At 28.9% G+C, this 11,605-nt stretch overlaps 2 protein-coding genes across 8 annotated transcripts in view; one reads left to right on the top strand and one right to left on the bottom strand.

Moving 5' to 3' along the window:
* Positions 1-2,315, bottom strand: part of LOC102671189 (mitogen-activated protein kinase kinase kinase 10-like) — a 10,539-nt gene extending 8,224 nt beyond the window's left edge. For 2 of the 5 annotated variants that reach the window (XM_006622960.2, XM_006622959.2), the window contains exons 1-4: positions 1,317-2,315; positions 1,011-1,245; positions 662-879; positions 108-448 (exon numbers count right to left, since the gene is read on the bottom strand). In XM_006622960.2, coding sequence (XP_006623023.1) covers positions 108-448; positions 662-879; positions 1,011-1,245; positions 1,317-1,507 — 985 coding nt within the window. In that variant the 5' untranslated portion in view covers positions 1,508-2,315. The remainder of the gene's footprint in view (positions 1-107; positions 449-661; positions 880-1,010; positions 1,246-1,316) is intronic. The other 3 variants (XM_006622956.2, XM_006622958.2, XM_006622957.2) reach the window with 2 other exon arrangements.
* A 276-nt stretch (positions 2,316-2,591) lies between these two features.
* Positions 2,592-11,545, top strand: LOC102670958 (pecanex-like protein 1). 3 transcript variants are annotated; one of them, XR_004151509.1, is made up of 15 exons: positions 2,592-2,958; positions 3,290-3,536; positions 3,736-4,014; positions 4,116-4,468; positions 4,554-4,694; positions 4,878-5,122; positions 5,203-5,462; positions 5,548-8,852; positions 8,931-9,392; positions 9,462-9,606; positions 9,712-9,970; positions 10,050-10,425; positions 10,501-10,613; positions 10,707-10,984; positions 11,105-11,283. XR_004151509.1 is itself a non-coding variant. In XM_031513929.1 (15 exons), exons 1-15 carry the CDS (start codon positions 2,806-2,808, stop codon positions 11,384-11,386), a joined length of 6,876 nt encoding a protein of 2,291 aa, XP_031369789.1. In that variant the 5' UTR covers positions 2,592-2,805. The 3 variants fall into 3 exon arrangements, 2 of the variants coding, with proteins under 2 accessions (XP_031369789.1, XP_006623018.1); XM_031513929.1 differs by having other exon boundaries at positions 4,554-4,697; positions 4,881-5,122; positions 10,050-10,403; positions 11,105-11,386; XM_006622955.2 differs by having other exon boundaries at positions 2,806-2,958; positions 10,050-10,403; positions 11,105-11,545.
* The last annotated feature ends 60 nt before the right edge of the window (positions 11,546-11,605 follow it).

Raw genomic sequence — 11,605 nt, 5'->3', positions numbered from 1 at the left:
ACACACACACACACACACACACACACACACATATATATATATTTACACATGCACATATAATATTTAATAAATTTTTATAAAAAAAAATTTTTAATTAGTTCTCTTACCATTGGAACTCTTTAAATCCCTATGAATAAGACTTATAGGTGCTTTATTGTGAAGATAATCCATGCCACGAGCAATTTGTATTGCCCAATCAACAAGTACATCAGGCCTGATTTTTCTACCACTAAGAACCCTGTTCAAACTACCACCTCGTGCATATTCCATTACGAGACACATATTTGGCATTTTTAAACAAACTCCTTCTAATTGCACAATATTTTCATGTTTCAATAACCAAAATAACTTAGCTTCTTGTCGAACATTTTCTAATGTAACACTTGGTTCTTCATCTGGATCTTGACGGGCTGCTTTCACAGCCACTTCATGTTTTTGCCAAAATCCTCTAAAATATCATAAAGCATTATTCTTCTAAAAAATTATATACTTAGTATATATTATATACTTAGGATATATTTATAATATAGTATTATACTTTTATAGTATTATAGTATAATAGTATAATAGTATTAGTATTATACTATAATATAATAATAATTATACTTAGTATACTAATAATATATATATATCTCAAAAATATTATAAAATTAAATTATACCTATAAACTTTTCCAAATCCACCAACTCCAATCACTTCTTCTAACTGTAATTCTTCAAAATCAATTTCAACTGGTTGAACTTTATCAATTACCGATGAGACTTGATCAATACTTTCTGCTTCTGCAACAAAATTGGCTGGAAAAATACCAACTTTTCCATGGATTTTACCAGTCCACCATCCTTCATCACCTGAGATTTTTGAATCCTTAGATAAGACCTAATGTATAGAATAAAATACATATATATATATATTACATATAGCATATATATATATATATATATATATACTTTGATATTCTAATAAAAAATAATTTAAATTTATATGTATCTATAATAAAAATATCTTACCTCAACTGTTTCACCTCTTTGTAAAGATAATTCATCTTCACCTTGGGCAACATAATCAAATAATGCTGTAAAAATTGTTGAACTATTGTCTTGTCGTGATTGAGAAGAGGAATGTGTACCATGAGATGGACTAGTCTGTTGAGAAACAGTTCTTGCTGTACCACCACTATGTGTATCAGAAACACTACTATCAGACATATTGTTACTAGATGTACGTCCATACAAGTATCCGTAACTGAAATATATAAAACTTATATAAAATATATTTTCACAAATTCATGCACATATCTTTATTATTTTTTATACCTTGTGGAATGATTATTTGTTCTATTATTATGTTGATATCGTGGAGATGAGTTGGTTGTATTAGGACTATGAGAATTAGAGGATCCATTCTCTGAATGAAATAAAAATCGCTCGCTCCGATGACGAGCATCTGGTTGTCCGTGGTCCATCAAGGTAGACAAGCCTCTTGCCGATAGCCCGGCTGGCGGCATATGGCTTCACACTCTTCTTAATCTTTTCCTTTTTGGAAATTAAATACCTTCTTGTTTTATAATCTTAATATAATATTTTATCAATAAAATCACAAATAATATAAAACACTTTGAATATTAGTTCAACATAAAAAAGCTAAAAAAGCATGTATAAGAAATGATGAAAATCTAATATTCACTTTGTATTATTTTTTTAACACTACACATTTTACACATTTCACGTTCATTTTATACATGTTTTTTCTAAAAATATAGTTAATACACGAATTTAAACCAATTATTGAATACTTTGACAATAATTTAATTATATGCACAAATTTTACGAGAAAAATGTGGGGTGAGAAGAGGTGATCATTACCACCACTAACACCCCTTGCATAAAAACACTTTAATGGTGACCGGCATTTTGATTTGTGAGTCCGGCAATAAAGCGGCAAATATCTTGTAATTTTTTATCGACCATATTCCTATTTGAAGCGCTAAAGAAAAAATCTCAGAAGAGTAGAAAAAAGCTCGATATGCCATAAAATCACTTGGAGTCTCGCGTCGGGGTGTGTATACCCACAAGCCACTGTTGATGAGGCCGATTCTTTTCATTGAATCGGCACTAGGAATAATGTATATGGGACATGTAGGATTGAAAGCGACGTGTTTGCCTCCCCGAGGACACGACGCTTCGCGTCAGCCCACAAAATGCACGATGATTCCACATTTAATGATAGAAAACGAAGCAGCACTCATAGCAATAACCTAACGGACGCCATGTTTCGTTTGACGGCCCCACCATTGACGTGATATATTAGATCACAATTTATAGAAAGAACATTCGAAAAGTTGCTTATAATATTTGAATTGAATAAGGTATATCCGCAATATAATGGTTCTGAATCCTCGAAGTGAACCATATTTATAATATAACTTAATAAATTAATATATATTTTTTGAATAAATATTTATATATTTGAATAATATTAAATAAATTTTACTTACATTATTATATTTTTATTGATTACAATTAATACTAATAAATGATATATATAAAATGATATTAAAAAGAATAATAGACATTCTAATCATAGATGAAATTATATTGTTCATGTTCAAAATCATCTGAGATGTGAAGATGGCTGCAAAATCAGTAAGTCGTGTGCGCCAAATACATTGATTAAGAAGTCCAGATAAAATGTATCGCCTTATTGTTTGTCATGCGATTTTTCAAATTGAAAAAATAAACCAAGAATAAAGCTGTAAAACAGCAAGTGATGGAAAGATGGTGAGGGAGCATTTTTGCAATTGGTATGGGTTCTCAAACGCTGGAAATTTTGAGACAAGGCGTCTGGGCGAGCCTGACAGGAGGCTGGTTTTACGATCCCCATCTCGATGTTTTTTCAAATACTTTTCACTTATATATTTGGCTTTTCTTACTTTGCCTACCATTTACTATATATCTTGTAAGTCTATTTATATATATATATATATATATATATATATATATATATTAATTTATATAAATCATTCTCTATTTTTTATAAATAACAAATTGTATATGTTTACATTATCTATAAATATTATAATTTAATAACATGTGTTTTAGGTTTTTATATTTGTAAATGAATTTTATATAAATTTTGATTTGTTTACGCGCGCGCATGCACGTGTGTATAATGTAATGTGTAATGTGTGGATAGATATGTAAATTTTTCGTAATTATAAATATACTCATAAATATATAATTATATTATTATCTAAAATTTAGAAAATCAATTATTTATTTTATTTTAGTATTTTCCACCAACGTTATATGTTTGGATAGCATATTGTTCTTCAATTGGAGCACTGTTTGGTACAATAAAGTGTGTTAATCATGCACTTCATTGTATGTATGATACAACTGAATGTCTAGAAGAATCAAATCAAACTATTAGTCAACATAGATCAGAAAATGAAAAAAGACGCACAGTGCATAATAAATGTAGGGAACAATCACAAGAACAAGTAGATCATGGAATAGAATTACAAGTCTTAAATGGTATAATAGATTATATCTTTTATATTTTAAATTCCTCAAGTAATTTCATTTTACATCTTATTTATGTTTAAATTTTAATTTTGAAATAATTATATTGAGTATATTTTATAAATTTCATTGTAATTTATATAATTTTATTATAATATTATATATTATGAAATTATATTTTTGAAGAACAATTTATTTTTTTATGTTTTAGGAAAAACAGATACACCACCTGTAGAATGCTCATCACGTAATTCTTTTATTGAATCAAATGTACAAAATGCAGATGCAGATAGTATAACATCTGAATATAATCGAGATAAACCTAGTTCAACTATAGATTTGAAAGTAGAAATTCACAGAAAAAATAGCTCTGAAAGTTCAGAAGAAGCACAACAGTTGACTAAACCAATGGTATCTAGTATAAATATACATGAAGCAGATTTAGCTTCTACGCAATATCATGAACCATGTTTTCGAAATATAATAAATGGTATTAGTTTTGTAATTTTTATGATACAATCTTTATAATATAATTGCTTATTTTTATATATTATTTTTATTAATATTTCTTTTGGGAAATTTCGAATGTAGATAGAAGATTGAAAAGACAGAAATGTGTTGTAATTACTGAAGAAGATCGACAAAGTTCAAGAAAATTATGCAGACATGCATCTGAAGATTCGCGAAATCGTCATTCTAAACAAGGTAGTCTTGGTAAAACAGGTTCAGAGAGTCAAATAAAACAAACGAGCTCATTAGAATTGGAACATCATGAAGATGATTATCCTTACTGGAAATCAAATCAAAGTGTTCGACGTCTCAATTCTAATTCGATTCCAATAGAAACACATTTAATGAATGATCACCCACAAAGTTTAGAAATTATATCAAAAAAAGAAGATACAGAAAAAAATAAAATTTCATCACATCCACAATCTCTAGAGGTGAAAATGAATAAATATTTTATTTGAAAAATAAAAAAATAAAATATTGAATGAAGTATATTTAAATACTTTTCTTGCTCTTAAGGTTATTACAAAAAAACCACATCAACAACTTATTCATCCACAAAGTCTTGAAACAATTGGTGCTACTAAAAATATAAACACTACAGATGACAATAATTTACCTCTTCACCCACAAAGTCTTGAAACAATTAATACTAAAAAGGTATTATTATAATATGATTATAATAATATACAATGTACAATATAACGTAATACATATATGCATGTAAATAAACATACGAATCTATAAATATATATATAAATATAAATGTGTTTGTGTGCACGCGCGCGCGCGCGTGTGTATGAAAATATATTAAGAAGTTTTATATATATATATTTTTTAAAGGTATTACCTCAAAATACATTAAAAAAAAACCAATTACAATTGTTACCATATCTTAGTTATGGATCAGAAATAGTACATCCTATAGAAGAACAAAGTGATGAACAATTTGCTAATGAAAGTTCTGGAGGATTTAGTCTTCAGGATTCTTATAGTCCACTACTTACTCGAAAGACTTGTGAAACTAATGCTACCTCTAATCGGGATAGAAGTCTTAGTACTAGTCGATTTGAAGATAGATTTTCAAGGTAATTTAAAAAATAAATACAATATTATTAAATATTTAATATATAAGATTATTAAATTTAAATTTAAATTTTATATTTAGACGCAATGAAGATGGTGGTGTAGATAATGATTCTGCAAATTCTCGTGATGCATTAATTGAAGAATCAAAACCTGGTATTAAAAGAAGATATAGTAATACAAGTCAAAGCAGTCATGAATTCTCAGATTTAGACAACTTATTCAAAGATAAACAAGATAAATCGAAAAATATTGATGATCCATTAAATGTTGGAAGTATAGTTGGAATAGATCAATTATTTGAAAGTGGTGATTGCACGATAGAATCACGAATAAATAAAGGTAAGTTTTTAACTTTTTATATCAAATTGATATTTATTATTGAAAGAATTTTGAAAAAAAAGAAAATAAAGATTTCGTTTGACAGGATTACATAACAAAGAACCAGATTCTGGTTCATCTAATGTGATGCCTTTTGAGTATACAACATACTCATCAAATATGGAAAATGAAGTAAAAAGAATGTTACTTCCACAAATAGAAACAGATAACAAACGACATCAAGGTGCAATACCCAAACAAAGCCGTCCAAAACCTGCAATAGAAGCCATAGATGATAATATTATAACTACCGAACAAACCCGACATAAATTAAAACGAACATTAGAAGTTAAAAGAGATAGAAGAAGAGACGGAAGATTTGATAGATTTGAGCAAACTAGTGGTTCAAACAACGAGTTAAGTACACTTAGTCTTGCATCTTCTTTATTAGCTACATTATTAACATCTGGTCGAGAATTACCAGGTCAATCTAGTACTGTATCTGATTTAAGATTAAGTCGTAATTCAGATAATCGAAATTCACGAAAAAGACGTGGTCCTTTAAAATGTTCGATTAGACCACATCGTGTACCCCGAGATAGAAATCGAGATGATAACGTCGTTCCACTTACTGCTTTATTTGGATTGATATCAAATGAAGAATGTCATTTAGTTTCTAATCATAATGATGCTGTAGAAGCAGCTGTACCTTATTTTCGAGATGAAAATGGACGCTGGCTAGCTTATACCTTTGATGAAAAAGGATCTAATGTTGCTGCTGCTGCGCAAGTTCCTTCTAATAATAACGATAAATTATTAAATACATTATTACGCCAACAACTTAATCAAAATTTACATTATGATGCCAATTGGGAGTTAATAGACTCCTTAAGTAATAGTTATAGTAGTTTATCTTTAAATTCTCCTGATTTAAGTGTTATAATAGACACACCACCTGTTTTGTCAAGTCCAGAAAGTAATCAAACTAAGGCACAAAATTCATTATCTTCAAATCCAGTAGAAACTTCAGAACGTGATCAATTTCATCAAAATAATGGAAATTCTATTCAATGTGAACTTGAAACGTTAGAACGAGATCAATTTCATCAAGATATATTATCACGTATAGAATCGATGACAGAGAGAAATCAAAGATTACGAAATTTATTGGGATATTTCAACTTAAATATTTATCCAGCAGATTCAAATCGTCGAGATAGACCTGCTTTAACATTACAAACGTGCGCAGTAGGGGATATAAATACAAGTTTATCTTGGAATAGATTTATTGGTGGTTTAGATGGATCCGAATCTAAAACTAAACAATTAAGACAAGACAAGCAATATTATTATAAATGGAAAATTGGTAAATTACCACATATCAAAGTACGATTCGATCGTTTATTTTTATTGGCCTTATTAGATCGAAATTTGACGATATTTGAGACTATTATTTCAACATTTTTAGCAATTGCTGTTGCAGGATTGGGTCTTGTATTGCTCCAACAAGGATTTTATCGAGATATATTTGCTTTCATGTTTTGTTTTGTAACTGCTGGATGTCAATATTCATTATTAAAATCTGTTCAGCCTGATGCTGCTTCTCCAACACATGGATTTAATCGTATTATAGTATTTTCTCGGCCTGTATATTATATATTGTGTTCAGGATTCGTATTGATCTTTAATGAATCTTTAAAAAACTTTAAAACATCTGAATTTCGAATATATGGTTTACGAATTGCTGATTATGATGTTATATTACAAATTCGTAATATTTTATTAATTTTTCTTTTATGCTTTCCTATTATATTTTCATTAGGCTTACTTCCTCAAATTAATACTTTTCTAATGTATCTATGTGAACATATAGATATTCATTTATTTGGTGGAAATGCAAGTACAAGTTTAATCTCTTCAATATATTGTCTTTGTCGCAGTATTGTTACTGTTGTTATATTGTATGGATTTGCTTATGGAGCACTCACAGAACCTAAATCTTCACAACATATTTTATTCTCTATTTTTGCGGGTTTATTGGTTGCTATATCTTATCATTTAAGTAGATCATCATCAGATCCTACAGTAATATGGGACATCGTTAAAACAAATTTGTGGCCACCAGAAATTTATACTGAAGAAAAAGAAGCTAAAATCATTGAGAATACATCTCATAAAGATAATTTACCTACAACATATAAAGAAGCAAAAATTAGAACTTCTGGAAGAAAAAAACATGTAAAAATTAAAGTGGGTGAACAAATGTCGGATACAGAATTAGTTGATCCATTACCTGAAAAATTAAGGGCAACAGTGAATGCAAGATTAAAAAATGATTTAATAATATGTGCAGTAATAGGTACTTTATCTTTTGGAATCCATTGTTCAACTGTATTTTCAGCTTTACAACCAGAACTGAATCCAGTTTTATGGGGTATTGCAAGTTGCCTTGGATTTTTACTACATTACATTGTACCACAACTTCGAAAACAATTACCATGGTTATGCTTATCAAGACCAGTATTACGTAGTCATGAACATGCACAATTTGAAGTTCGTGAACCTGTGAAAATTATGTGGTTTGAAAAGGCATATGTCTGCCTTTGCTTTTTAGAAAGAAATATTCTTTATCCAGTAGTATTTTTAGGAGCACTCACAGAATGTTCATCAAAAATTGTATCTAAATTTGGAGAAAGTATAGGAGCATTAATTATAGTTATATGTGGATTAAAATCTTTAAGATCAGCATATTCTGATCCATCAACACGTTACTTAGTCTTAATCTTTGCTGTTTTATTTTTCAAACTAGATTTTCGAAATCTCAGTGAGACTTTTTTAGTAGACTATTTTATCATAGGAATAGCTTTTGCAAAAATTTATGAATTACTTTTAAAAATACGATTTGTAGTTACATATATCGCACCTTGGCAAATTACTTGGGGTAGTGCATTTCATGCATTTGCTCAACCTTTTTCTGTTCCACATTCTGCTATGTTGTTTTTGCAAGCGGGGATTTCTGCACTTTTAAGTACTCCTTTAAATCCCCTTTTGGGCAGTGCAATATTTATATCATCATATGTACGTCCAGTAAAATTTTGGGAACGAGATTATAAAACAAGAAGAGTAGACCATTCAAATACACGAATGTCTTCGCATTTAGATCGAAATCTAGGTGCAGATGATAATAATTTGAATTCAATTTTTTATGAACAATTAACAAGATCATTACAACACAGTCTTTATGGAGATCTTGCTCTTGGTCGCTGGGGAAATGTAGAACAAGGTGATTGCTTTTTACTAGCATCTGATTATTTAAACTGTTTGGTACACATTGTTCAATTAGGAAATGGATTAGTAACCTTTCAATTGAGAGGTCTTGAATTTAGAGGAACATATTGTCAACAAAGAGAAGTACATATATTATTTTAGATATTAAAATTTTTAAATAAAATAATATGTTATATAATTTTAAAACACTTTACTTTTTAGGTAGAAGCAATCTCTGAAGGAATTGAAGATAATGACAATTGTTGTTGTTGTGAAATGGGACATTTTTCAAATGTATTAAGCGTAAATGCAGCTTTTAGTCAACGCTGGTTAGCTTGGGAAGTTGCAAGTGCTAAGTACGTTTTGGAAGGATACTCAATTTCAGATAATTCAGCAGTTTCTATGCTTCAAGTGTTTGAGTTTCGTAAAGTACTAGTTACTTACTATGTCAAAAGTATTGTTTTCTATGCTGTAAAATCACCAAAATTGAAATATTGGTTAGAGAATTCCGATATTTCTGATGCCCTAAAAATAACACTTGATAAAAACTTCGTTGACCTGGATCCTGTTTTTAATTTGAGTATTCACGAAGATTATGATATCCGAACGTGTGGCATTACAAGAAATAGTTTTTGCAATGTTTATTTGGATTGGATACAGTATTGTGTTACTAAACAAGATAAGGTAAATTTTCAAATATATGTAAATTATATTAATATTTATATAGCATTAATTTATTAATACCTGTTTTAGACATTAGATAAATCAAGAAATTCATCATTGGTATCTTTATGTCTTGCTTTAAGTCTCTTGGGAAGACGCGTTTTGGGAGCACTATCTCATAACACTGTTTCCAGTGTTGAATTTTTTTTATATGGTTTACATGCTCTTTTTAAAGGTATATTCATCATATCATTTCATTAATAAATTATTAATAAATAACGAAAAAAATTGATTTTTTAAAATTTAAAAATATTTGAAAAATGTAAATTTACATATTTAGGAGATTTTCGTATAACATCAATTAGGGATGAATGGGTATTACATGATGTTGATTTATTACGAAGTGTCGTAGCAAAAGGAGTAAGAATGGCATTAAAATTACATCAAGATCATTTTATGAGTCCAGAGCAATATAGTGAACTGTCTGCTCTTTATGAAGCTATAGATAGTCATGATAAAAATCTTGTAATTAGTCATGAAGCAGATCCACTTTGGAGAAATGCTGTTTTAAATGGCGCACCAAGCCTTTTGGCACTTAGGTATTTTGATAGCCTATATCTAAATATTTCTAAAATTTAAATTAAAAAAATAATTATTACTTATTATTTTAATTTTTAGACATGTACTTGATGATGGCATTGATGAATATAAAGTTATAATGCTTAACAAGCGTTTTTTAAGTTTTCGAGTGATTAAAATGAATCGTGAATGTGTTCGTGGTTTATGGGCTGGACAACAACAAGAATTAGTTTATTTGAGAAATAGAAATCCTGAGCGAGGTTCTATACAAAATGCTAAACAAGCTCTTAGAAACATAATAAATAGTTCTTGCGATCAACCGATTGGATATCCGATTTATGTTTCACCATTAACAACTAGTTATGCAGAAACTAATGAACAATTATGTTCCATAATTGGTGGACCTTTAAGTCTTGGTGTAATTAAAAGTAATGTCTTAAAACTGTGGCAAAGGTACCCCTTAGTATTATATCATGTAATTATAAATTATAAATTATTAATAAAAATTGCAAATGGTAAAGTTTATCATCATTATGATTTTTATTTATAGAATCAGAAGAAGATGCGGTCAAGGTTGTTCATCTGGAGGGACAGGGTCTCAAGATGATGGAGGTTTTGGAAATGATGGAGTATATGCAATGACTACATATAATATTCATTTAGGTATTTATAATATCTCGATAATCATTATTTTTTTTTTATTTATTTTTATCATTTTCATTATTTTACAATATAAAAATAAAATTTTTGATATAGGTTATGGACAATCAGCAGGTCATAACACATCAGGTTCGCAATCTATAGATTCTGGATGTCAAATTGGTGGATCAGCTGGACGTGGTTCTTTAGGAAGAACGAATACTGGATCCTTAGGTGGAAATAGAGGATCATTAGCTTCAGTTGGAAAACCAACAAGTTCGACGCTTGCTAGTTTAGCTGGTCTTCTTAGTAACAGCGATATTAAAACAGAAAGTAAAAGTGAAACAAGTTTCACGAGTAAACTTGAAAAGGACGAAGTTTTACAACGAGTACGAGTAAGTAAAAAATAAAATTTATTTTATAAGATATATATATTTTATAAAAAAATATATATTATTATATATATCTTTTTTATTAAAAATTTATTAAAAATTATTTTATTTTTTCATTATTAGATTATAGATCCTAATCAAGTATATGATGCTATTAATTTGGGTCGTCGCATAGATGTAATTTGGCCAGATGAAAGAATGAGGCAACAAGGTGGTAGATCTGGATGGCAGCATTGGGTACCTGAAAGAGGTATGGAAGGATGCGTTGTTCATTGTTGGTCCCCAAATCATCGTGATCCTAATCGACGATCTCATGTAGATAAAGTTATTTTACTTGTTAAAATTGATGATAAATATGTTCCAATAGCGGAACAAGGTGTAAGAGATCTGGGAGCAGAAGTATGATGAAATATTTTTAAATTTTCTGTAGTAATGTATATTAAGATGATTTTCGTACATTTCATTTTTTTGAATCACATATTGCAAATATTGATATCAATGCATTATAAAAATGAAAAATTCATTCCAGTTATAAAATGATAAATATAAAAATTTTTGATGGAAGATTATTCTTGAAATTGTAAATATTGAAAATCAACAGATTTTAATACTAGTTTCTTAATT

This window comes from Apis dorsata, unplaced genomic scaffold (assembly GCF_000469605.1).
Source record: "Apis dorsata unplaced genomic scaffold, Apis dorsata 1.3 scaffold_797, whole genome shotgun sequence".
Lineage (NCBI taxonomy): Eukaryota > Metazoa > Arthropoda > Insecta > Hymenoptera > Apidae > Apis > Apis dorsata.
This window is presented reverse-complemented; position numbering and strand designations above follow the sequence as displayed.

Excerpts from the sequence above, each read along its gene's own strand:
- LOC102670958 (XM_006622955.2), top strand. The coding sequence starts at position 2,806 with ATGGGTTCTCAAACGCTGGAAATTTTGAGACAAGGCGTCTGGGCGAGC. Across the intron at positions 3,537-3,735 it reads AGAATTACAAGTCTTAAATG|GAAAAACAGATACACCACCT; the intron begins GTATAATAGATT and ends TTTATGTTTTAG. Across the intron at positions 10,985-11,104 it reads AAGTTTTACAACGAGTACGA|ATTATAGATCCTAATCAAGT; the intron begins GTAAGTAAAAAA and ends TTTCATTATTAG.